A 27,789-nucleotide genomic window follows, 5' to 3' on the forward strand; every position below is an offset into this window, starting at 1 on the left:
ACTGAGTCCCCCTCCGCTCCCTCCGGTACCCCGAAGATTTAGATATTATTTCTCCTTGATCTTCCTTCCAAGTCAGTTAACTTCTCTTTCATATCCCGTTGCACTTCCAAAGCAGAGAGGAGGGCTCGTTTTGACTCAATACTCAATTCTTCCAGTTCTTCTATTTGCTTTTGTACCTCTTCCAAAGCTTGTTTCTGCTCTGAAAGTTCTTTTGTGTTTTCCAACGTCTGGTCGACCTGTTCTTTAAACGTACTGAATTCCTGCTTTAAGTCTGACTTAACTTCATTTTTGAGCATCGCAAAGTCACTTTTCATTTCTTGTTTAAGCTCTCACATTTCTTTTCTTATGCTATACAGCCCATCCTGTCACATAAAAGCTGTTAGCTTAGCTCCCTTAGCATTAGCTGTCAGCTTGTCCTCTTGAGTGGTACCTTCTTCCACCATTTCTGAATTGTTTTCGGCTTTGTTTTGAGGTCTCTGTTTTTCTCGTCTTCCTCTTTTTTGTTCCCTGCTCATCCCCACTTGTCCTTCAATGTTGAATTTCGAGTTGTCTCAGTTTTGGAGATGAGTTTGTGATTTCCTGGCAACAGCTCTGAGTTAGGAATCCATATTGCTTGCCGCCAATCGGAAACCTCGGGGCTGGATCAACAAGACAACAACGCTAAACACTGCTCAAAATCTACTAAGGCATTCATGCAGAGGAACAAGTACAACGTTCTGGAATGGACATCTCAGTCCCCAGACCTGAATATTATTGAAAATCTGTGGTGTGATTTTAAGTGGGCTGTCCATGCTCGGAAACTAACAAACATGAGATGTTTTGTAAAGAAGAATGGTCCAAAATACCTTCAACCAGAATCCAGACTATATAGGAAGCATTTAGAGGCTGTTGTAAAAGGAGGATCTACTAAATATTGATGTATTTTTTTTGTTGGGGTGCCCAAATTTATGCACCTGCCTAATTTTGTTTAAAGAATTATTGCACACTTTCTGTAAATCCTATAAACTTCATTTTCACTTCTCAAATATCACTGTTTGTCTGCTATATGATATATTTAACTGAAATTGCTGATCCAAGCAACCAATGATTTATAAAGGAAAATCATGGAAATCATCAGGGGTGCCCAAACTTTTACATACTACTGTATATATATTGTAGTGAAGACGCCCTCATTTAGAATTTTTTTTTGTGTGTTACCAATTTTTTATTTTCGTAACTTTATGACAAACAAAAACGAACCAACATCACACCAAAACTGAACAAACATAACAAATCCAAACATACCCAGACCCAGAACAACCACATCAATAACGTCACAAAATAATCACATCAAAAAAGCTTTCAGATCAGCCACTGCTCGATTCCACGGCGCGATGGCTTCTTCCTTTGCAACACGTACACATGCAGTGGACAACTCTAGATATGCCACATCAATGAAAGACAAAACCCACCGACGAGACAGAGAATGTGGGGCCGGGTTTCCACCTCACTGCAACCATCCTCTTGGCAGCGGTTAGAGGACCTTTTCTTGTGCTTTATGTAATGTAAGTTGTGACATATCATTCAGCAACAGAACCACAGGTGACAAAGAAATATCAACGGCATGGACAAACTTTTCCTTACGACTTCCCAAAAACCAAACACTCCTGGACACTTCCACACCAGATGAACAAATGCACCCACAAAGTTTGTTCGGGTCAGCTTTAAGCTTCAGGTGAATTTGTTGATGAACAGGGTTCTTGGACAAACAGAGCACAGAGTCCCAAACCGCTTCCCAGTCAAAATCAGGAGGCAAAATAGGAACGTCGACTATCCAGCAAGCGTCCAGCTGGAATGGGACGTACATCTCCTCCAGAATGTACACATAAAATATAGAAATGAGACCCTGAGACCACGAGTGCTGTTCATCAGTTTAAGGAGTGGGTGGTCTTTAAGTGGGGTCTGCCATGGTACCCCATAACTTTTCATGGCTGCTCTCAACTAAAGACAGAAAAAGAAAGTAGAGCACTGCAGACTGAACTCAGCACAGAGATCATCAAATGACAAAAATCCAATTCCACCAAACACATTACCAAGGGAGAGTACACCATTATCACACCATTGCTTACATTGGGCCCGTTTTATGGAGCATTTATTGATCAGAATACCTTCATTGTTAAAGACGGGAGAACACAGATTTCAGCTAGATGTGACCCCACAAACTTTTTCAGCACAACACCAGACTGCAACGGTATGAGATGAGGTGGGATCAAACTGAGCCATACATTTATTCAGAGGAACATTAGAAAATAGAATTTCTTTAAGTTTTAATGGGCCTGCCAGTGATTCCTCCAATGAGTGCCACACCACTTCCACTGAATCATTACACCATGCCAGCAAAGGCAGCAGGGTGAAAGCCCAATGCTAAATTTTAAAGTCTGGGAACAATAAACCCCCTTCTGACCTGCAGCGCTGAACCGTACACAATCTTATGTGGGGACATTTTGCCTTCTATATAAATTTAGTGATTGCTCTCTGTAATCTATCCCAGTAATGAAGTGAAGGCGGAAGTGGGATCATAAAATTCAAGAAGTTAATACAAGGGAGGACATTCATTTTGATAATAGAGACACGTGCTCTAAGGGAATTGGGCAAAGAGGATCATCTCTTTAAATCAGCTATAATCCTGGATAAGGCACAAGGACAAACCTCAATCCCAAGATATGTACACTGTTTAACAACAGGGATAGTAATATCTCAGTAAGTAAAGTAATATCTCTCATTGCATCGTTTAATGGCAGAAAAGCAGATTTATCCCAGTTGATCTTATAGCTTGATATACTACTGAACCTACTGAATATAGTCAAAATATTAGGGACAGATTGAGCCAACCCTACATAAAGAAGAACATCATCTGCATATAAAGAAATACTATGTTTAGTGTCATTCACCATTACAGGGGCAATGTTATCAGACAGACAGATTATTTGGGCCAGAGGCTCCAGAGAAAGCGCAAACAGGAGAAGGCTTAAAGGACACCCCTGTCTGGAACCCCTGGCTATCTTGAAAGGGGAGGAACACATTTTATCTGTGAACACCAGAGCTGTTGGGTTGCTGTAAAGCACTTTGATCATGTTTATAAAGTCAGATCCAAGGCCTAGTGAATGAAGTAAAGACCACAGATACTGCCATTTCAGGCAATAGAAGGCTTTCATGGCATCCAGAGAAAACAGAGCTGCAGGGAACCCATATTATCTGATGAGTTCCTTGATTTAATGTAGCCCATCGGATCACAGTAACTTAGAAAATATTTTAATGTCTGCATTCAAGAGGGATAGGGGCTTGTAATTTGAACAGTCAATGGGATCTTTGTCCTTTTTAAGGAGGAGCAATATGATTGCTGTATTAAAATCTCTACAGAAAGAGCCGGCGTCCAACAAGGCATGGACCATTTCAAACATCAAGGGCCCTAAATAATCCCAGAAAGTGACAAAAAATTCAGGAGGAATCCCATCCAGGCCGGTAAATTTACCATGGCACATAGCTGAAGCTGCTGCCTTAAGTTCAGTGGTTGTAAATGTCAGAATCAGAATCAGAAGAAGTTTATTGCCACTGCCAGTGAACAGGATTCACAGACTAGGAATTTGCTTCGGTACAATGGTGCAACATTAAGAAAAGATAAAATGCTAAGATAAAATATAACATATGTGTCAAAATAAGATAAAATATAAGATAAAAAAAGAAATATGAAATATGAAAGGCTGTGTGCAACAGAAAAACAGAGAAACAGAAAAAACAGTGCAGTGGGAGGAGTGCAATTAAAAACCAAAGTACATTGTCTAAAGTGACCCGTGATAAAATGATAAAGTGACAGAGTTAAGCTTAAGGTGACTGGGGTATGAGGTGTTCATGAGTCTAACGGCATAGGGGAAGAAACTGTTCTTATGGCGGGAGGTTCTGGTCCGGATGGACCGTAGCCTCCTGCCCGAGGGGAGTGGTTTGAATAGACCGTGTACAGGGTGAGAAGGGTCAGCTGTGATCCGACCTGCTCGGCCCAGAGTCTTGGAGACGTGCAGGTTGTGGAGAGATGGAAGGCTACAGCCGATCACCTTCTCAGCAGAGGCCACAATGCGCTGCAGTCTGTGTCTGTCCCTGGCTGTGGCCCCGGTGTACCACACCGTGATGGAGGAGCAGAGGATGGACTCGATGATGGCCGTGTAGAACTGCACCATCAGCTGGACAGGCAGCTTGGTCTTCTTCAGCTGCCGCAGGAAGTACATCCTCTGCTGGGCCTTCTTGATGTGGGAGCTGATGGTCGACTCCCACTTGACATCCTGGGTGATGGTGGTGCCGAGGAAGCGGTGACAGACCACAGTGGTGATGGGGCTGTTGGTGAGGGTGAGGGCGGGCGGGGGGGCTGTGGCTTTCCTGAAGTCCACGATCATCTTCACTGTTTTCTGGGCGTTGAGCTCCAAGTTGATGCTGCTGCACCAGGTCACCAGCCGGTCCACCTCCCTCCTGTAGGCAGACTCATCCCCATCCGAAATGAGTCCGATGAGGGTGGTGTTGTCCGCAAACTTGATGAGCTTTACAGAGTCGTGGCTGGAGGTGCAGCAGTTAGTGTAGAGGGAGAAGAGCAGAGGGGAAAGGACACAGCCCTGTGGAGATCCTGTGCTGAGAACTCGAGTGTTCGAGACATTTTTTCCCAGCCTCACACGCTGACTCCGGTCCGTCAGGAAGTCTGTGATCCACCTGCAGGTGGAGTTGGGCATGTGGAGCTGGGCATGTGGAGCAGAGAAAGCTTGTCCTGGAGCAAAGCTGGAAGGATGGTGTTGAATGCAGAGCTGAAGTCCACAAACAGGATCCTAGCGTAGGTTCCTGGGGAGTCCAGGTGCTGCAGGATGGAGTGCAGGGCCAGGTTTATGGCGTCATCTACAGACCTGTTGGCTCTGTAGGCAAACTGCAGGGGGTCCAGGAGGGGGTCAGTGATGGACTTCAGGTGGGATAAAACCAGGCGTTCGAAGGTCTTCATGACTACAGACGTGAGAGCCACAGGCCTGTAGTCATTAAGTCCAGTGACGCGTGGTTTCTTGGGGACTGGAACTATGATTGAGGACTTGAAACAGACTGGAACATGGCATGACTCCAGGGAGGTGTTGAAGATCCCCGTGAAGACTGAGGCCAGCTCATGAGCGCAGTGTCTCAGGGTGGCAGGAGAGACACAGTCTGGGCTCGGGGCCTTACGTGGATTCAGCCTTTTGAAATGTAATGAAATGTAGAGTTAACCTGTGCAGGATCTGTCAAAATTAAGTCATCAGTGGATCTAAGGGAAGAGATATCAGAGAAACCCTCGTCCACCTTCAGCCAAAGTGCAAGCAGGTAAAATACACAGTCTGGAAGAGCGCAACTGTTTTTTATGAGGCAAAGCATATACACTCAACAAAAATATAAACGCAACACTTTTGGTTTTGCTCCCATTTTGTATGAGATGAACTCAAAGATCTAAAACTTTTTCCACATACACATTATCACCATTTCCCTCAAATATTGTTCACAAACCAGTCTAAATCTGTGATAGTGAGCACTTCTCCTTTGCTGCGATAATCCATCCCACCTCACAGGTGTGCCATATCAAGATGCTGATTAGACACCATGATTAGTGCACAGGTGTGCCTTAGACTGCCCACAATAAAAGGCCACTCTGAAAGGTGCAGTTTTGTTTTATTGGGGGGGATACCAGTCAGTATCTAGTGTGACCACCATTTGCCTCATGCAGTGCAACATATCTCCTTCGCATCATCCGTGAAGAGAACACCTCTCCAACGTGCCAAACACCAGCGAATGTGATCATTTGCCCACTCAAGTCGGTTACGACGACGAACTGGAGTCAGGTCGAGACCCCGATGAGGACGACGAGCATGCAGATGAGCTTCCCTGAGACGGTTTCTGACAGTTTGTGCAGAAATTTTTGGTTATGCAAACCGATTGTTTCAGCAGCTGTCCGAGTGGCTGGTCTCCGACGATCTTGGAAGTGAACATGCTGGATGTGGAGGTCCTGGGCTGGTGTGGTTACACGTGGTCTGCGGTTGTGAGGCTGGTTGGATGTACTGCCAAATTCTCTGAAACGCCTTTGGAGACGGCTTATGGTAGAGAAATGAACATTCAATACGCGAGCAACAGCTCTGGTTGACATTCCCGCTGTCAGCATGCCAATTGCACGCTCCCTCAAATCTTGCGACATCTGTGGCATTGTGCTGTGTGATAAAACTGCACTTTTCAGAGTGGCCTTTTATTGTGGGCAGTCTAAGGCACACCTGTGCACTAATCATGGTGTCTAATCAGCATCTTGATATGGCACACCTGTGAGGTGGGATGGATTATCTCAGCAAAGGAGAAGTGCTCACTATCACAGATTTAGACTGGTTTGTGAACAATATTTGAGGGAAATGGTGATAATGTGTATGTGGAAAAGTTTTAGATCTTTGAGTTCATCTCATACAAAATGGGAGCAAAACCAAAAGTGTTGCGTTTATGTTTTTGTTGAGTATAGCATTATTCTGAATAAAACCTTTAACAGCATCCCAGAGAATCCTTGAATAGACAGATGCTTTGTTAATATCAAAAAATATGGTAAACTCAGAGATAAACTGTATGCTGAACTCTTCACTATGGAGGACTGTTGTGTTAAAACGCCACCTAGGGGCACGACTGAGGGTGGAAGTCAGTGATACGCAGGCAATTACAGCCTTGTGATCAGAGAGTGCCAAAGGCATATGGATAATACTGAAAATAGTATAAAAGCAATGTCTAGAAGCAAATATATAATCAATACAGGAAAATGATTTATGTCTAGCTGATTGATGTATGAAATCTTCAGTGCTTGGATTAATCATATGCCAGAGATCCTCCACTCCAGTCTCATCCATCAATGTGCAAAGAGCATCTGAAGCATGTTTCTGATCCAAGTTTTCAGAGCGGCTAGATCTGTCAATCAAACAGTTGACTGCTGAATTAAAGTCAGTGGCTACTATAAACGGAAAACCAGAAAGTTCAAGCATTAAATTAGTTAACTGATCAAAAAACGTTTTGTTGAAAACATTAGGAGCATATAAAGAAATCAGGGCTACATCTGCCCATTCTATAAGAACTTTAGCAAGCGACAAATAAATGCAACACCTTTTGTTTTGTTCTGAGCAGAAGCATAGCCAATGACCTTAAAGAATCTATTTGCTAATCTATGAATGTCGCCTCCAAGCAGGTGGGTCTCTTATAACATTGCAATTTTAATCCCACGGCAATGTAAAAAGTTCAATATAGCAACATGTTTCACAGGATTATTAAGGCCTCCTGCATTAAGGCTGAGAAATTTCAAATTGATGGCGCAAGACATTCATGTGGAAACAGAGTAGGTGAGAGCAACCAATGATACAAACAGCAACAAAAAACACAGAGTCCTGGGCCTGAGGAAACCAACACAACAACTATGAAAACAAAAAGCAGAAATGCAAATAAAACATAAGGAGCAGAAAGGAAACTTCCTTACCTAAAGCTCCCATGGAGAGAGAGAAAAAAATGACTGATCTGTCTTAAACTGCACACTAGCAACTAATCAAAATAATGAAAAGTAAAAAGGGTTCACAAACTACCTGACACACCCCTCCTGGTCATCAGAGCAAATGAATGCACTGTTAAAGTCTGTGCACCAATTCAAAATAAAATAATAATCCCCCATTTGTGAATCTAGAACAGCAATACACCCCAACATAACACAGCCGGCCTTGAAGAATACTGAATATTGCAGGGAAATGTAAATGCTGCAACACATTGCCATAAAAGAACAAGCATAAAAAACAAAACCAGAAGACCTGGAAAAGGGTTATCCAGGAAACCGCAAGGGCACATCTGTCCATCAATAAACCCACCTCAACAGTCAAGTGTTAAGTCCAGAAACAGAAAAAAACTCGGGTTGAGACAACCGGACTCTCCGGAAAAACCCTGGCTACTTCGGGATCTGCAAAAGATTTCCGGCTTATGTAACATTTAGGCTAGTTTTCAAGTCCAGAAGCAGTGAATACTAACAGGCATGCAAATTTAAACAAATGGCTGGGCTAATTTCTCTCCTACCATAGGCACAGCAGAGTCTCGGTCCCAAATCTGGCCTGACGAAAAAAGGTGGCAGGTGGGAGGCTAAATTGAGATTACCCTCGGGATCAGAATACTCTGGCAGCGGTAAATTCCTCATCAAGTCATCATATCTGAAAAAACAGAATCAAAATCTCTGTCAGATCGGTCTGCTTCTGAAAGCCATTTGGGTTTGGATCAGCATGAATTCATTTGCACATGAACAACAATGAACAGAATGTGGGTTTACCTTGAAGGCATCAAAGCCATGAATTCCTCCCCAGAGGGCCAGTCCTTCAGTCTGTAGACCACCGGTTCCCCATCCTTTGACTTGGGTCGCTCTGAAGAGAAAAGCAGGCTTTTCTGAACCAGTTTCAAATCCTGGAAAAAGATCTGGGTCTGGATAACTCAATGAGTTCATGATTCTAAATCAGTTCAGATTTTCCATATTTGCCTGAGTGAAAAAATAATAAACTATTTAAATTAAAAGTGTTAAAACTTTTTAATCATCTTTGAAACTATTAACTGAGGCTAACTGTAAAATTTTCGATCACGCAGAAGAGGGAGAGCTGACATTTGCCGTGTGGTATGTTTATGTATTTTTGGTCAAGGATGAACGCTGCAAAAACAGAACATCTTGGTTGAATGAAATGATCGGATCACTTGTCACCAGGGTAACACAAATTGAGGGTGTGTCATTGGTGAGGCCGAGAAAGGGGGCTCCTGATTGGATGAAAAGCAGGGTGATACAAAGCCTGGTATTTTCAATCTCCTTTTTTGTATCACCCTGTTTTAAGCTTTGTATTGATTTTATTGCCAAAGTTTCCAGGGCAGTAAAACTGATTGGAAAAGTGTACAGTTTGTCAGCCCTATGTTTCTTGTATCTCATGAGGGCTGGTTTATGAGTACAGGGCAGAATTGTGTTGTAATATGTGATAATTACCAATAGAGGACCCAGTTGAGACGTGTGCACATCATTTAGGAGAAGATAATTCAAGTGTTCTAGGTGTGTTCTAGGTTAATATGACCACAATGAACAACTTGGTATATGTGCCAAATGTTGGGAAAGTGTAGGTACACGGACCCACAACAGGGGGCACAAATGAACGGACAATGGATGAGGTCAAATAACAACACTTTACTGTTGTGAATGGGCACAACAAATACAATCAGATTACAACAATAGACAAAAGCCAAATCACAAAAGGTGTCGTGTGGGCAGGCTCGAAGATAGGAGACGTCTGTCCAAAGCAGAACCGGAACCACACGATTTCCTCCGCCACCAGACCCCGGGAATACTGGAGCCGCCAAGTCCCGAACTCCCAGGTGGCCACTGCCTTCGCGTGTCGGACCTGGTACTGCTGGCGAGGAACAAAAGAACAATTAAATGTGGGTGCGTCTGCACCCAGGAATCCGCACGGCAGGAACACTACCTCCACCACTCGTTGGAAAAGGAGTCAGCTAAACAACTCACAAAAGTCACAAAAGATCACTGTTAACCAGTCAGCTGAGCACGTTACCTTCCAGGTAGAACGATATCTCGGCAAAGAGGTGGAGGCGTCGTCCTGCTGATATTCCCCTGCTGATCAGATGATGGGTAACAGCTGTTGCAGGTGATGCGTGACAGCTGTCACCCTGGCTGCTCCTGTGAGGCGACTGCGCCCTCTCGTGCCTGAAGCCCGCACTTCAGGCAGGGCGCCCTCTGGTGGTGGGCCAGCAGTACCTCCTCTTCTGGCGGCCCACACAACAGGACCCCCCCCTCAACGGGCGCCTCCTGGCGCCCGACCAGGCTTGTTCGGGTGGCGGCGGTAGAAATCGGCCAGGAGGGCCGGGTCCAGGACGAAGCTCCTCTTCACCCAGGAGCGTTCTTCGGGGCCGTACCCCTCCCAGTCCACCAAATACTGGAAGCCCCGGCCCATCCTACGGACATCCAAAAGCCGGCGTACAGTCCAAGCCGGCTCGCCATCGATGATCCGGGCAGGAGGCGTGCCGGACCCGGAGTACAGAGGGGTGAGGTGTGATGTGGTTTTATTCGGGACACATGAAACACAGGATGGATCCGCAGTGAGGCCGGAAGCTGAAGCCTCACCGCGGCTGGACTGATGACCTTAAGGATCTTAAATGGGCCGATGTAACGGTCCTGTAGCTTGGGGGAGTCCACCTTGAGGGGAATGTCCTTTGTGGATAACCACACCTCCTGCCCTGGCCGATACACAGGGGCCGGGGCCCGCCGACGGTCTGCATGGGCTTTTGCCCTCGTCCGGGCCTTTAGCAAAGCAGAACGGGCGGCACGCCACACCCGACGGCACTTCCGTAGGTGGGCCTGGACCGAGGGCACACCGACCTCTCCCTCAACCACCGGAAACAACGGGGGCTGATACCCCAGACATACCTCAAAAGGGGAGAGGCCGGTGGCTGAAGACACCTGGCTGTTATGAGCATACTCGATCCAGGCCAAATGGGTACTCCAGGCTGCCGGGTGCGCGGCAGTCACGCAGCGCAAAGCCTGTTCCACCTCCTGGTTTACCTGTTCTGCTTGCCCGTTGGTCTGAGGGTGGTACCCGGACGAGAGACTCACCGTGGCCCCCAGTTCCCGGCAGAAGCTCCTCCAGACTTGCGAGGAGAACTGGGGACCGCGATCGGAGACGATGTCTGTTGGAATCCCATGCAGCCGGACGACGTGGTGGACCAGGAGGTCCGCTGTCTCCTGGGCTGTTGGGAGCTTCGGGAGGGCCACGAAGTGGGCCGCCTTGGAGAATCGGTCCACTATCGTGAGGATGGTGGTGTTACCCTGGGACGGCGGGAGGCCCGTGACAAAATCCAGGCCGATGTGGGACCAGGGGCGATGAGGCACAGGCAGTGGCTGGAGTAAACCTGATGCCCTGCGATGGTCAGCCTTGCCCCTGACGCAGGTGGTGCAGGCCTGGATATAATCCCGGACGTCGGCCTCTAGGGATGCCCACCAGAAGCACTGCCGGATAACTGCCACGGTTCTTCGCACCCCTGGATGACAGGAGAGCTTGGAGCCGTGACAGAAGTCCAGGACTGCAGCCCTAGCTTCTGGTGGGACGTATAGTTTGTTCTTCGGCCCAGTTCCGGGGTCCGGGCTTCGTGCCAGGGCCTCCCGGACGGTTCTCTCTACGTCCCAGGTGAGGGTGGCCACGATAGTGGACTCCGGGATGATGGGTTCCGGTGGATCTGACAACTCCGCTTTGACTTCATCTTCATGTACCCGGGACAAGGCATCCGATCTCTGGTTTTTGGTCCCGGGACGGTAGGTGATCCGGAAGTCAAAACGGCCGAAGAACAGTGACCAGCGGGCTTGCCTGGGGTTCAGCCGCTTGGCGGTCCTGATATACTCCAGGTTCCGGTGGTCAGTGAAAACCGTGAATGGCACGGACGTTCCCTCCAACAGATGTCTCCACTCTTCAAGAGCCTCTTTCACCGCAAGGAGTTCTCGATTGCCGACGTCATAGTTCCGTTTGGCCGGGGTCAACCTGCGGGAAAAATAGGCACACGGGTGGAGGACCTTATCGGTCTTCCCGCTCTGGGAAAGCACAGCTCCTATCCCTAAGTCCGAGGCGTCCACTTCAACCACTAACTGGCGACTAGGATCGGGCTGCACCAGAACGGGTGCAGACGAGAAGCGCCGTTTCAACTCCTTGAACACGGCATCACAACGATCCGACCAGGTGAAGGGGACTTTTGGTGAGGTCAGGGCTGTCAGGGGGCTAACTACCTGACTGTAGCCCTTAATGAACCTCCTGTAGAAATTTGCAAAGCCGAGGAACTGTTGCAGCTTCCTACGGCTAGTGGGTTGGGGCCAGTCTCTCACCGCCGCAACCTTGGCCGGATCAGGAGCGACGGAGTTGGGGGAGATGATAAACCCCAGGAAGGACAAAGATGTGCGGTGAAACTCACACTTCTCGCCCTTCACAAACAGCCGGTTCTCCAACAACCGCTGCAGGACCTGACGTACATGCCGGACATGAGTCTCAGGATCCGGAGAAAAGATGAGTAGATCGTCTAGATATACGAAGACGAATCGGTGCAGGAAATCCCTCAAGACATCATTAACTAATGCTTGGAACATCACGGGGGCGTTTGTGAGGCCGAACGGCATGGCCAGGTACTCAAAGTGACCTAATGGGGTGTTGAATGCCGTCTTCCATTCGTCTCCCTTCCGGATCCGAACCAGGTGATACGCATTTCTAAGATCCAGCTTAGTAAAGATTTTGGCTCCATGCAGGGGGGTGAACACGGAATCTAATAATGGCAACGGGTATCGGTTGCGAACCGTAATCTCATTCAGCCCCCTGTAATCAATACATGGACGAAGTCCGCCATCTTTCTTGCCCACAAAAAAGAAACCTGCCCCCATCGGGGAGGTGGAGTTCCGGATCAGCCCGGCAGCTAATGAGTCCCGGATGTAGGTCTCCATTGATTCGCACTCAGGTCGTGAGAGGTTGTACAGCCTGCTGGACGGGAACTCAGCGCCTGGAACCAAATCAATGGCACAATCGTACGGACGGTGCGGGGGAAGGGTGAGTGCCAGATCCTTGCTGAAGACGTCAGCAAGATCGTGGTACTCAACCGGCACTGCCGTCAGATTGGGAGGGACTTTGACCTCCTCCTTAGCCTGGGAACCGGGAGGAACCGAGGATCCTAAACACACCCGATGGCAGGTTTCGCTCCACTGAACCACCACCCCAGACGGCCAATCGATCCGGGGATTGTGCTTTAACATCCATGGGATGCCCAAAATCACGCGGGAGGTAGAAGGAGTTACAAAAAACTCAATCTCCTCCCGGTGGTTTCCAGACACCACCAGAGTTACTGGTTGTGTCTTGTGTGTGAGTAAAGGGAGGAGGGTGCCATCTAGTGCCCGCACCTGCAATGGCGAAGGAAGCGCCACCAGAGGGAGCCCTACCTCCTTTGCCCATCCGCTGTCTAGCAGATTCCCTTCTGACCCCGTGTCCACCAGTGCTCGGGCTTGAAGGGTTAAATCCCCGCTCAGGATTGTGACTGGGAGTCGTGTGGCAATTTGTGTGTGTCTCACTTGAATGTCTTGACCCCCCCTTAGCCCAGTCTCTAAGGGCGAGTGTTGACGTCTTGGCCGTTTGGGGCAGTCTCTCTGTGTGTGCTCTGTTGAGCTGCAGAGAAAACACTCTCCACGGATCAGCCTCCCCATTTTGGCCCTGTGCGTCTCCCTAACAACGTCAACAGGGGGAGCTGTTGCCCCACAAAGCGCTGCGGCTGTGGAGCGTGGAGAGGGCGGCCCCTTTTCGAACACGGAAGGGAGAGGGGCGGCGCGTATCCGGTCACGTCCTTCGCCTCGCTCCCGACGGCGTTCCTCTAACCGATTGTCTAATCGTATAACGAGATCAATAAGCCCGTCCAAATCCCGCGGTTCGTCCTTAGCCACCAGGTGCTCCTTCAGGACCAACGATAGTCCGTTTACGAAGGCGGCGCGGAGGGCAGTGCTATTCCAGCCGGACCTCGCAGCCGCGATGCGGAAGTCGACTGCATAAGAAGCTGCGCTCTGGCGCCCCTGTCTCATTGACAGCAGCATGGCTGAAGCGGTCTCTCCTCTGTTTGGGTGATCGAACACTGTTCTGAACTCCCTCACCAACCCATCATATGTCAGAAGGAGCCGTGAATTTTGCTCCCAGAGCGCTGTAGCCCAAGCGCGTGCCTTGCCGCGAAGCAGATTAATCACATAAGCTATCTTACTAGCATCAGTCGCGTACATGACGGGACGTTGTGCGAAGACGAGCGAACACTGCATAAGAAAGTCCGCGCATGTCTCCACACAACCCCCGTACGGTTCTGGAGGGCTTATGTATGCTTCAGGGGAAGGTGGGAGGGGTCGTTGAACGACCTGTGGAATGTCACTATTGCGCACAGGATCGACAGGAGGGGGAGCCGCAGCAGCGCCCTGAGGGCGCGCTTCCACCTGCGCGGCGAGAGCCTCCACCCTGCGGTTAAGGAGGACGTTCTGCTCGGTCATCAGATCTAGCCGAGCCGTAAAAGCGGTGAGGATTCGCTGCAACTCACCGATCATTCCTCCTGCAGACGCCTGTGCACCCTGCTCTTCCATTGGCCGTTCAACGGCCGGTCGACGCCCCTCGGGGTCCATGACGTTGGCCGAGATATCCTGTTGTGAAAGTGTAGGTACACGGACCCACAACAGGGGGCGCAAATGAACGGACAATGGATGAGGTCAAATAACAACACTTTACTGTTGTGAATGGGCACATCAAATACAATCAGATTACAACAATAGACAAAAGCCAAATCACAAAAGGTGTCGTGTGGGCAGGCTCGAAGATAGGAGACGTCTGTCCAAAGCAGAACCGGAACCACACGATTTCCTCCGCCACCAGACCCCGGGAATACTGGAGCCGCCAAGTCCCGAACTCCCAGGTGGCCACTGCCTTCGCGTGTCGGACCTGGTACTGCTGGCGAGGAACAAAAGAACAATTAAATGTGGGTGCGTCTGCACCCAGGAATCCGCACGGCAGGAACACTACCTCCACCACTCGTTGGAAAAGGAGTCAGCTAAACAACTCACAAAAGTCACAAAAGATCACTGTTAACCAGTCAGCTGAGCACGTTACCTTCCAGGTAGAACGATATCTCGGCAAAGAGGTGGAGGCGTCGTCCTGCTGATATTCCCCTGCTGATCAGATGATGGGTAACAGCTGTTGCAGGTGATGCGTGACAGCTGTCACCCTGGCTGCTCCTGTGAGGCGACTGCGCCCTCTCGTGCCTGAAGCCCGCACTTCAGGCAGGGCGCCCTCTGGTGGTGGGCCAGCAGTACCTCCTCTTCTGGCGGCCCACACAACACCAAACTCTCTATCTGGGATGAACAGCTTGAAAATCCCGAGTGTTACTTCAAATACAGCTATTTTTTTTTTTAAACTGCAGCATCTATAGATTTTCCAAGGTACTCAATATGTTCAGAATGACCAGTACATGTTTGGGAGGGTCATAGAAAAGTGTAAAATTTCTATTTTGATATTTTTAGAGAAAATGGCTAAAATAACTAGGTCAATTTATTACTGTACATCGAAAGAAAAACATTTGCCAAATATAATGAAGTGTTATTTTCAGTCATACTGTTATCAATGGAATATTGACTTAAAGTGAAAAATACAAAATAAAGATCCACCTTGGATTTGCTGTGGCAACCCCAAACAAGAGAGCAGCCAAGGGACATTTTTTGCTTTTCCATTTTAGAAGTTTTAATATAAAGAAGTCCGAATGATTATAACAACAACACAAAGTTATTATTTATACGAGGTCTGTAAGTAAAGTACCGTATTTTCCGGACTATAAGTCGCACTTTTTTTTACATGTTTTGGCCGGGGGTGCGACCTATACTCCGGTGCGACTTATAAATGAAAAATATACCGGTAGGATCTCAATTAATTTACTGTAACAAAACAATTTTACGTGACAGAGTCGATCTATGTTTTAAAATGGCCACCGGAAAAGGAAATGCAATGCATCATGGGCACTGTAGTATGACGGCCATCCTATAGTTCACGCTGGTCGCGATAACCAATCAGAGAACAGAACTTTGGATGCGTATTCCTCACCTCACCCACAGCGTGTGAAGCTGACGAACACGGTGCTTGCTGTTATTCCGGCATGGCGAACAGAACAGCTTCAACCCTTGGATATCAATGTGAGCAGAGTGTTTAAGTTGACGCTGAGAGCTGCGTGGGAGCACCGGGTGAGCGACGGTGGAGGATTAGCGTGTGCACTTGGAAGGAGCTGGCGTCGATGATTGTGAAAAGCGTTTGAAGCAGACGAACATGGTGTTTATTCCGGGACGGCTAACAAGACAGCTTCAACCCTTGGATATCAGTATAAGCAGAGTTGACGCTGAGAGCTGCATGGGAGCACTGAGCGACGGCGGAGGATTAGCGTCTGCACTTGGAAGGAGCTGGATCGACACCGCTGGGAGGTCATGAGCTGCGCAGGTAGGTGCTGCATGGTTCGGCTCGCAATGTGGTCCGCAAAATACAAACATATCCGTAGGTAAAATGCAGCTCACGAGAGGGCACTCGAGGCTTGTGTGACTGTTCCTGCGACTTCTGACTACCATAGAAAAATAAAAATTTTAACGTTACTGATAACATAACAAGACAACGGAGAAGGCCCGAAAAAATGCCACCAAAAAGAAAATCATACTCTGCAGATTACAAGTTGCGACTGGTGAAATATGCATCCGAAAACGGTAGCCGTCACAATATTATCATCTGAACTTTTCATGTCAACATACCTGTATGTCCATGGGACTTATAGTCCAGTGGACCTTATTTATGGTTTATTTTTCTTTATAATGGATAAAGTGGCTGGTGCGACTTATACTCCGGTGCGACTTATTTATGGTTTATTTTTCTTTATAATGGATAAAGTGGCTGGTGCGACTTATACTCCGGTGCGACTTATAGTCCGGAAAATACGGTATAGGTCCTTTTTATTTTTTTCAAAAACTATATGGATTTCATTCATATGTTTTTACGTCAGACATGCTTGAACCCTCGTGCGCATGCGTGAGTTTTTCCACGCCTGTCGGTGACGTCATTCGCCTGTGAGCACTCCTTGTGGGAGGAGTCGTCCAGCCCCTCGTCGGAATTCCTTTGTCTGAGAAGTTGCTGAGAGACTGGCGCTTTGTTTGATCAAAATTTTTTCTAAACCTGTGAGACACATCGAAGTGGACATGGTTTGAAAAATTAAGCTGTTTTCAGTGAAAATTTTAACAGCTGATGAGAGATTTTGAGGTGATTCTGTCGCTTTAAGGACTTTAACAAAGGGCTTTAACAACGCCCAATGCACCTTATATTATGGGCTTTTTTTCTGTTTTTGTTTTGCATGCTTGACAATTCTTTGTGTTAGTTTGTTCGCTTGATTTTATAACTGTTAGTATGGCCAAAGCAGTTGGTCATCCCTCTGAGTCTAGTCTGCTTGAGGTTTCTTCCTTCCTTTCTTCTTCAAAAACACCCAACGAAGTTTTTCCTTATCACTATCCTTACCACGGTTCTATGTGCTTGCTCTGGGGGTTGGTAAGGTTAGACCTTACCTTGTGTGCATCTTGGGGTGACTTATGTTGTGATATGGCCAGTGGTGGGCACAGTTCCGATAATCTGATAAGATAAAGTTTTCATTATTTGATTATCTTTTCAGATAACTTTTAAAAAACATTTATCGGACTAATTATCTTCCGATAAATTTTTGTCCGATAATTTTTAGACCGTTAACGTGGTATACAAAGGTGAGCAGATATGTAGATCTACCCTCTGCAAATAGAGAACTGCTTCTAGAAGAAACCGCTCTATCCTCTGCAGGCAAAGGAGAACTAGTCACCCAAAAAAAAAACCCTCATTTCTTTTAACCCCATACTGATACGCAGCCAATATCACCCAAGTCATCCAGAGGCATACATTTTAAACTTCTGGTTCAAATTTTAACCGAACGTATTTCGGACAAGTTATTTAAATTAACATCACATCTGAAGTTTTATAAAGTGAAAATACCAGATATGTGTTTTAGTTTTAAAGTAATGCACTAATTTTTAAGGTTTTAGTGTGGACATGCTGTGTCCAGGTGCACCTACTAAAATAGTTACTGATTTTTATTTGAGATTTTATATACGCCATTCATTTAATGAAATACATTTACTAAATTATATTTTAAGTATTTTGAGAAATTTCAGCTAGAGTCAATTTATCTGCAGGATAACACTAATATAGTACGTAAATGTGTATTATTCAACTTTTACCCATGGTGTAGTGCAGTTATTCTCAACCATGAGGCCGCGGCCGAGCGACAACTATTAGGCCACGAAAAACGTTCAGTTCTGCACCTGTGGGCCGTGAGGGCCGCGGGACCGCAATGCAGCTTCCCCAGTGAGCGGGACCGGAGCGGCAGGTGTTTTTCGGCGTTGGCGATGCATGAGCATGTCTAGCCTGCAGCGGTCAGTTGTACGAGTGTTTACTTGCCTCGAAAAGTTACAGCTAGTTATCAGACTGAAGCTGTGGAGTGTGTGTTGCTGACGTTTGGAAATAAAGTCCAAGTTCAAGTGAGAAGCTGCGTTGTGCATGCAAGTCTGTTGGCCTCCATAGTATATGGTGAGTGCCGTAATCCGTAGTGCCTACGTACGGATTTGGTTAATTCAATAGTAATTGAATGAAAATGTGCTGCTTTGAATCCGTACTGAGGCAGTACTCACAACGTGTGTCATCTGTACTGCTGGTGAATCCGCAGCCTAACCGCAACGAAAGTTCTGCATGCACTAAAACCTCTACGGCGTGTCTGCGTGCTCCTAAATTCGTACTGAGGCAGTAACTACGACATACGGATCTCCAAATTTACCCCACGTTTTTGCAAGTAGACTGCACGCATGTGCAAGTACGGAGGGTTGTGACCACGGCTTAAGCTACCTTGTAGCCAGATGTGTGGCACAGAGTAAGAAGGCAGTCACCATAGCAGAGGAATGGTTCTACCTGCCGCTGTGGACATGTGCCGTGAGATGATAGGAGAAGCTGCTGTCATGAAGCTGATGACCGTCCCACTCTCAAACAACACTGTGTCAAATTCATCAGCAGTTTATCAGGCAATATTTTTAAATGCACTTTATTTAAATGTTACTATTTTGAATGTATTTATTTTAGAACTAGAGATTATTTATCAGAATTTCTCTTAGTATCTAAATCTAAATATTTTTGCCTTTCTGATTTTGTGTTAATAAGCTTGGCTTGAGCCTTTGTATTTGTTCTTGAAGCAACTTGATTTGTTATAATTGTTTGCCTCTTCAGTGTTCTATGTGCAGGTTTACAAGCACAACATAAAAGAGATGTCTTTGAGATGATCACAGCATATCATATCATTTATTTTACAAGGTTTTAGCTTGTTAAACTGTAAGTGGAGTTGATTTAGTTATTGAATTCAAATCAAAGACTCGGATCAATTGAATTGAAAGTATTAATATTTAAATGGGCCCTGGGCCACTTTGTACTGGGAATATTGGGCCCCAACGTAAAAAAGGTTGAGAATCCCTGGTCTAGTGTACAAAAAGCATAGAAAATTGCAATAACGTTGAACTGCAGTATTTGCAGACTTGCAATTCTCCAGAACACAATACCTATCAAAATGGCACCATGGCTGTACTGAATTAAGAGCAATTACGTGTACTGTCCTAGTGTTGAATATAGACCAGGGCAGCAGCAGCCGCCACACTCACTGGTGATGTCCTCAAATCCATCCCAGAATTCCTTAATCCCAGAGTTGGAGACCATTTGGTCTCTACAGTTGAGCAGGTCACCTTGATGGTCTGCAAACTCTTGACTGAAAGACTCAGCTTTCCACAGGCTGGCATTCAGATGCTTATGGATCCCTGATACCAACACAGGCTAGAAGCAACCAGAAAAAAACATTCCTAAACATGCTGTTGTTAATTCTTAGCTGCACTGTCCTAAAGTTCTACCAATATAGAAGCGTACCTGTCCCTGCTTCCAGCACTCTCTGAAAAGCTTCCAGTTGTTGTGGTTGCGGTGGTCTTTCAGCCACAGTAAGCGTCTCCTGTCCAACCAGGAGTGGGGAATATCTGGATACTGACTGGATGAATCATCTGGCATGCCTGCGGTAACAGCTGCTGACTTCTTCTTGCCTGATTTGGCATCCTGAACACCATCAGAGCTGAGGATGCTGTTGCTTTCAGGAGTGGGAGACTCTTGTTTGACTGACAACTTGGCTGTGACATTCTGGCGACTGGCAGGTATTTTGTTTTCAACAACTGAAGCAATGATGTCATCAAGAATGTTTGGCATTGTCTGTCCAACCTTAGCAGTCTATGTGAAGAGAGGAGGAAAGAATACACACTTCAGAGAAACATGGCAAAATGCTGCACACAAATCATGTTTCTTTCCAAAGCTCAGACACAGAGTGAAGGGACGGACAGCAGAATCAGTGCCATCGATGTTTACAGAAATAAATGGACTCCATTTCTATGCTGCTCTTCAATGTGACACAGACAATGGTGGGCACAGCTAACCACATCACAAAAGTAGCTTCAATAACCGCTAATCCACTAACTGAAAAGTTAATTTTTATAACAATAAACTGATAAACTGATAAAAAAAATTAGCGGAAGCTATAGCTAACAGATACCGGCTAACTTTTAGTATTCACTCCAGTACACTGTCAGCTATTGACAAGCTGGTTTGGAGTTTAAGCACCGCCAATGGCAGAATCAAAGGCGATCACAAACCAATGCAAACAATGAGTCAGCGCTTCTGTCTCTGTGCACCCTGCTCACTGCTGTAAGGAAGAGGCATTTACATTCACAGCATACAGTCCACCAGACGTAGGCAAAAGGCATAAACAGAAAAGCAGATTTGACTTATGGTTTGATTTAAAAATCAAACTCATTCCAGACAGTTTACTGATATTAAAGTTAACTGTCATTTTTACAAAGTGAAAATATCAAATATCTTTTAGTTTTAAAGTAATGCACTAATTCTGAATATTTGAGCATTAAAACTCACAGATGCCCAAAGGCATTATGGGAAAATGAGCCTCCTCATCACTGGTTGGTTGGTTGTTAAAAAAAAAAAAAAAAAAAAAAGAAACAACACACACTTTACTGTAATGTGTGTGTTGGTTTTTACAAATAAATCTGTGTTTGTAAATATGTAAACTCAACAAAAATATAAACGCAACACTTTTGGTTTTGCTCCCATTTTGTATGAGATGAACTCAAAGATCTAAAACGTTTTCCACATACACAATATCACCATTTCCCTCAAATATTGTTCACAAACCAGTCTAAATCTGTGATAGTGAGCACTTCTCCTTTGCTGATAATCCATCCCACCTCAAGATGCTGATTAGACACCATGATTAGTGCACAGGTGTGCCTTAGACTACCCACAATAAAAGGCCACTCTGAAAGGTGCAGTTTTATCACACAGCACAATGCCACAGATGTCGCAAGATTGTCAAAAAAAGAGGAATTTGCAAAACTGAAAATTCTGTTTAAGTGTGATACAGCAGCGCACCAAATGGCGACTGTATGACATTTGGATGCTATTTACACTGCCATCCAGTAGATGGCAGTGTTCTATGCAGTGTGTATTTCTTCTTTGGTTATTGTGGATAGTAACTTTTATTTTGTTCCTCTGTCAATGTTGGTAGCTCCAATTTGGACAGGAACGTATTGACATCCTGTTTATTGTCTTAGTAAGGTTGAGAACAATCTTTTATAATACTCCTGAAAACACTGCTGAATTTTTTTACTGTTCAGTTACTATTTCACCGTTAGAAGGATTCCTTATTTTACTTATGGTCCTTTATGGCTTGTTGCTTCCTAAGCTTATAAGAAATACGTTTTAATGATCTCCCATCTGCCTCACAGTACTGTTACGCGATAAAAAGAACTTTTTTCCCTATATGTTTAAATAATCTATTTCCTTTTTATTTGTAATTCACTTTTTATTGCTTTATGAACATTAAAACAGTGAAACAACACCACATACATGAATTGGGACAAGAACAAACCCACTACAACTGTAACATATTGTTAACAACAAGAAAGAAGAAAAAAAAAGGAAAAGGAGGGGGTGGGAGAGATATATAGTGTATACGGGTTGTTTGTTTGTACTGTTGCATGTCTTGCCCATTGGATGTTTTATTGTTATTACTGAGGACCCCCTTGAAAATGAGATTATAAATCTCAAGGGGTTTATTCTTTCAAGTTAAAAAAATAAATAAAATAAAAATACAGAAATCCCGGGTTGATGTTTTCCAACTCCTCTGCTCTGCTCCCACAGTCAGCACCCCCCTCCACTTCACAGCCAAGACCTTGTTACAGTCTGAATACTTCATTATTCACATGAAAATCCATCTACCATACTTCACTCATCACCCATCTTGTAAGTGATTCAAGTAGGGGCCCCATAATTTCAAAAACATCTCCTCTCATTCATTCAGCCGCTCACTGAGTCAACCGCTCATAGTTGCCCATTTTCGTCATTTCCTCTAACCATTCATTGATTGGAATGACATTTTTTGATTTCCATTGTCTGAGAATGATCCTGCACCCTGTCGTGAGGGCAAACTTACACCATAGGGTCTGCTGACAGGATAACCTCATTTTACTTATCAACCCCAGAATACACAAGGCGGGGCTCTGAGATATATCTATCTCAACAACTTTGTTCATGAGTTCATGTGTTCATTTTCCAAAGGTTCTGTGTCATTTCACACTTACACAGCATGTGTACAAGTGTTCCCTCACACCTCCCACATCTCCAATATAACTCCGAATCACAGAGCTTTAGCCTTGCCATCTTACTGGGGGTCCAATACATTCTGTGTATGATTTTGTACATAATTAAGTGAATCGTTGTCTCTCTTGATCTCTTATGCCACAACCTAGTAATTTCTTCCCACTTCTCCATAGCAATCTCGCCCCCTAGGTCCATCTCCCATGCTCTCTTAAGAGCCTCAAGTTTAGGTGGGTGAGATTTTCTCATAAAACTATAATATTTAGATGCCCCACCTTTAGCCCACCGATTTATCCGGTATTAGTTTTTGTAACTCAGATCGAGTAGACAGAGGGAGTTTTTGTTTTTGTTGTATACAGCTTCTTAACTGCAGATATTTCCAAAAGTCCTGTTTAGGGAGTTTGTATTTAGTTGCCAATTGTTGAAAGGACATTAAGATTTCACTCTCAAAAACATCTCCAACAGAAATAATCCCTGATTCAACCCATGATTTCCAATACAGAGTTTTCCCCCCACTTTTAACTGTTTATTAAAGCCAAAGAGATGACTGTTTAGTAAAAAAAAAAAGGGTCAAGGTCAAAAATATCATGTGATCTTTGCCAGGTTTCTTTGGCAAATGACAGCAATGGATTACTAGATGGAATTTCACCTCCAGTTTGAGACATACAGTGGGGCCAAAAAGTATTTCGTCAGTCCCTGATTGTGCAAGTTCTCCTACTTAGAAAGATGAGAGAGGTCTGTAATTTTCAACATAGGTCCATTCTACTATGAGAGACAAAATGAGAAAAAAAAAAATCCAGGAAATCACATTGTAGGATTTTTAAAGAATTTATTTGTAAATTATCGTGAAAATAAGTATTTGGTCAATAACAAAAGTTCAATTCAATACTTTGTAACATAATCTTTGTTGGCAATGACGTCAAACGTCATGCAGATCTCCTCTATAGCAGTCATGTTTTGGGGCTGTCGCTGGGCAACATGAACTTTCAACTCCCTCAACAAATTTTCTATGGTGCTGAGGTCTGGAGACTGGCTTGGCCACTCCAGGACCTTGAAATCCTTTTACGGAGCCACTCCTTCGTTGCCTGAGCAGTGCATTTGGGATCATTGTCATACTGGAAGACCCAGCCACGTTGCATCTTCAATGCTCTCACTGATGGAAGGAGGTATTGGCTCACAATACATGGCCACGTTCATTCTTCCCTTAACGCGGATCAGTCGTCCAATCCCCTTTGCAGAACAAACAGTCCCAAAGCATGATGTTTCCACCCCCATGCTTCACAGTAGATATGGTGTTCTTGGAATGCAACTCAGCATTCTTCTTCCTCCAAACACGACGAGTTGAGTTTTTACCAAAAAGTTCTATTTTGGTTTCATCTGACCACATGATATTCTCCCAGTCCTCTTCTGGATCATCCATATGCTCTCTGGCAAACTTCAGATGGGCCTGGACATGTACTGGCTTAAGCAGGGGGACACGCCTGACACTGCAGGATTTGAGTCCCTCTCTGCGTAGTGTGTAGCCTTTGTTACTTTGGTCCCAGCTCTCTGCAGGTCATTCATCAGGTTCCTCCATGTAGTTCTGGGATTTTTGTTCACCATTCTCATGATCATTTTGACCCCACGTGATGAAATCTTGTGTGGAGCCCCAGATCAAGGGAGATTATCAATGGTCTTGTATGTCTTCCATTTTCTTACAATTGCTCCCATAGTTGATTTATTCACAACAATCTGCTTGACTATTGTAGGATCACTCTTCCCAGCCTGGTGCAGGTCTACAATGTTCTTCCTGGTGTCCTTCAACAGCTCTTTGGTCTTGACCATGGTTGAGTTCGGAGTCTGGCTGTTTGAGGCTGTGGACAGGTGTCTTTTATACAGATAACGAGTTCCAACAGGTGCCATTAATACAGGTAACAGGTGGAGGACAGAAGAGCTTCTTAAAGAAGTTACAGGTCTGTGAGAGCCAGAAAACTTGCTTGTTTGTGGGTGACCAAATAACAGGGCTGTGAAATGAAAATTGTGAAATTCGAGGAAAATTTGCAGGGGGTCTGGGGGGGTACAGCTCCCCAGGAGCTGGGGTCTAGGGCCCTGTGGGGCCCCAGAATTTAATTTTTATCAAATGCTACTTTTTCAGCATCTCCTGGAAGAACAAATCTCAAAATTAGTGCATATTTAAATGACCCTATATTCAACCTTTTATTTGACCTGTCAATGATGATGTTGAAATAACAGAATATGATGTGGAAGTAGGACCTGGAATGATTTTCCTTTTAATTGTAAACCAAATTATGCATTAACTCGGAACAATTAAACTACATGAAATTTATGAAGACTGAAAAGACTGTTACAGCATTTTGAAAACCACAGCTAAAGCTTGGAGAATATTTGGAAAATCATGGTAAAATATCAATAACATATCTTATAGTAAAAAGTCACATATTCTTGTGTAAATACATGCAGCCTAAATCCATTCAAAGCCACAATGTCTTTTTTACAATGAAAGTCTTGATTAGTGAAAAAAAGTCTCATAATCTTGTCTAAAAATCCTGTTTGAACAGCAGAATGTTTATTTTCCAGGGAGAGAAAAATTCTTACCGTGTTTTCCTGAGCGAGCACAGTTCACTTTTCCCGTTTCTTTTATCTTTCAGGTTGTGTTGATGAAGTCAGCGACAATTCCACGGATTCTTGTCCTTATAAGACTTGTTCAAACAGTCTTTCTCGCCATATTCTCTCTGTGCGACGTTGGTCCGTGACACAGACATGCTGCACAAATCTTTTAAAAACTTGAGAGCTCTAAAAGTTTGGGATGTCCACATGCTAAGTTTAGCTTAAGCATCGCACAGGAGCCACACAGCGTCACCGCATCAACCAACCAGTCCTGCTTTACGACAACTGTTGTAACAGCTACGCGTTGAGTGGCAATTTTCCTCCGCGAAACTCAGGGGATCCGAGGAAACTGATTTCTGTAACACACAGATCAGTGTCCGTGGACATATAAAAATTACACGATGTCGGAAAAAAGAGAACATTTTGCGATAAGCATTTTAAAAACTCAGTGATGTTCATGATTAAAGAGTACTGTTGTGTGTTGGGGGGTTTGGCTGGATGTTTTTGTGTTGTTTTCTTTTCTTTGCTCTCCAGGTGGTATGCAAACTGGTTTTTGTCTGTGGAGAAGGTGCTGGCAGAAGAGTCCTTCACCCTCATCAGCATTATTAGCTGCACCTGTGGAGGATGTTCACGTGCAGGTCTACTGACTCGCAGCACCTGTGGATGATGCTCACGTGCAAACTTAAAGACTTTCAGCTGAAGCAGATAATGAGATGGCGTTCGGCATTTAAGCCATGAGTGGTTCAAGCAGAATTGCCGGGAACTCGACCTTGTGACGTTCGCTTGTGAGACGCTGAGGACCGCGCCAGGGTTTGACACATCGTGCCTGTGAAGGAGGACGGGTGAGGGACACATGCTGTCAGCACACATCAGAGAGTCAGTTTGTCGTGTCCACCTGGGGGGTGTTTGGCGGTGAATCTGAGTCCAGAAGCGCCGAGGCTTCGATCCTTTTGGGCGCTGGAGAGCGCGCCGTCCTTCACTCCGCCAGACAAACCAAATATTTATGTTGTACACTAATTATTGCACTGGAGGGGAAATAAAATCGTTTTGTTTGTGGAACCGCTTTCTGGTTATTTAGCGCTGGGTTCGGTCAGACGTTGGTCCGCTCCTCAACCTGCGTCTGCACATAACAGTAGTTCCCGGCCATTCTAAAATGGACCCAGCGGCAGAAGCGGTTCCATTTGCTGAAAGAGTTCAAGAACACTTGGAGAAAATATGGGAGCAATTACAGCATCTCGCAAACCAAATTAAACAAACAGATGCCCACGTTACAGAGCTTGCAGCGCAAGCCGTTCCGCTTCCTGCTGCTCCAGCTGCAGCACCATCGATACCGGTGCAGATAACTCCGTCACCCAGAGATTCAGCTTCCGAACCAATCATTTGTCATCCGGAGCCTTATGCGGGAAACGTTGAAGCCTGTGCTCCGTTTTTGATGCAATGTTCTCTGGTTTTTGCTCAGCGACCGGCTTCCTTCTCTTCTGATGGTAGCCGTGTCTCATATGTGACAAATTTGCTCCGAGGTGATGCCTTAGCTTGGGTCACTGCGTTGTGGAGTAATAACTCTCCATTGTTAGGATCCTTTAAGGATTTCTCCCGGGAGTTCCGCTTGGTTTTTGACCATCCGGTGAAAACAAATACCGTTGCCCAACAGTTGCTGAACCTCAGGCAGGGGAGGCGGAGTGCAGCGGATTATTCCGTGGATTTCCGAATTTTTTCTGCTCAGTCCGGTTGGAATGCCGCAGCTTTAAGAGGAGTGTTTGTGGATGGTTTGAACGATTCATTAAAAGACGAGCTAGCAGTCCGTGACAAACCAAAAGATTTAGATGAACTAATATCTTTGGTTATTCGTCTAGATGATCGGATAAAGGAGCGTGGACGCGAGAGAGGGCGGACATCAGAGCGGGTCTTTTCGTCTCGGGGCTTTCCCCGACACAGATCTGGGCTGCCTCTTCTTTGCCCCACTGAGACTCCTCCGACGGGACCTCTGGCTCCTCTTGCGGATGAGCCCATGCAGCTCAGACGAGCTGAAGCCGCCATACTGCCCCGGTCACATAAGCGTCAAGAAAGATAGTGATGACGTATCTCCAGGTGTTCTGGGACAGGCATAATAATGGACACAAAAAAAAAAAAATGTATTATTTGGGCTGTTTTTGGGGTTTTTTTTGTAAGGGGTTATAAATTGTTTGGGGATTTAGAGGCGGTTCTGGTGGAGTGAACGACTGGCAGTTCGGAGCTCGGCTGGAGTCAGGTAATCGTTTGTTTTCATTATTTGGACTTAGGTATTTTCTGTTTGGGGATTGGGTCGTTTTGTTTTGTTGTTTTTTATTTCCCTGCTTCCCTAACCCCAACCTCACATTGCTCTGAGACCGTTTGTCTTTTGGGTTGTGGGGTGGTGCAGGTTGGTCACGCTGAGCGTTTCTCAGAAGACCTCTGCACCTGGGGGGGGGTTGTCAGGGGCGTTTTTTTTGGGTTTGGTTAGGGCCCGGTTCCTCTCCAGCCCCGGTGGGCCTTTGACCGTTTGTCATTGGTGTTACCGGGGTGTGGTGCAGCGGGAACATACCTCAGTCGGAGTGGTGGGCCGATCTGTTGCCGTTCGCCATTTCGGTAGTTCCACCCCTCCCGATGGGCTGGTGGTATGGTCGGGTAGGGGCACCGGACGTATTTCCGGTTTTCCGCTGCGCTTCGGGGATGGTACCGGGTTAGTTTTTCCTGTTTCCTTCCCCAGCTTAGTAGTTTTGTGCCGTTCGCCAAAATTGAGCTAACGATAGGCTCTGGGAGTGATCTG

General features: G+C 45.6%; 1 protein-coding gene across 1 annotated transcript in view; it reads right to left on the reverse strand.

Moving 5' to 3' along the window:
• jmjd1cb (jumonji domain containing 1Cb) overlaps positions 1 to 27,789 on the reverse strand; it is a 651,485-nt gene that overhangs the window by 126,081 nt on the left and 497,615 nt on the right. The window contains exons 21-24 of the mRNA XM_034165192.1: positions 19,614 to 19,961; positions 19,355 to 19,523; positions 8,351 to 8,441; positions 8,104 to 8,234 (exon numbers count right to left, since the gene is read on the reverse strand). Of these exons, the coding sequence (XP_034021083.1) occupies positions 8,104 to 8,234; positions 8,351 to 8,441; positions 19,355 to 19,523; positions 19,614 to 19,961 (739 nt within the window). The remainder of the gene's footprint in view (positions 1 to 8,103; positions 8,235 to 8,350; positions 8,442 to 19,354; positions 19,524 to 19,613; positions 19,962 to 27,789) is intronic.

This window comes from Thalassophryne amazonica, unplaced genomic scaffold (assembly GCF_902500255.1).
Source record: "Thalassophryne amazonica unplaced genomic scaffold, fThaAma1.1, whole genome shotgun sequence".
NCBI lineage: Eukaryota > Metazoa > Chordata > Actinopteri > Batrachoidiformes > Batrachoididae > Thalassophryne > Thalassophryne amazonica.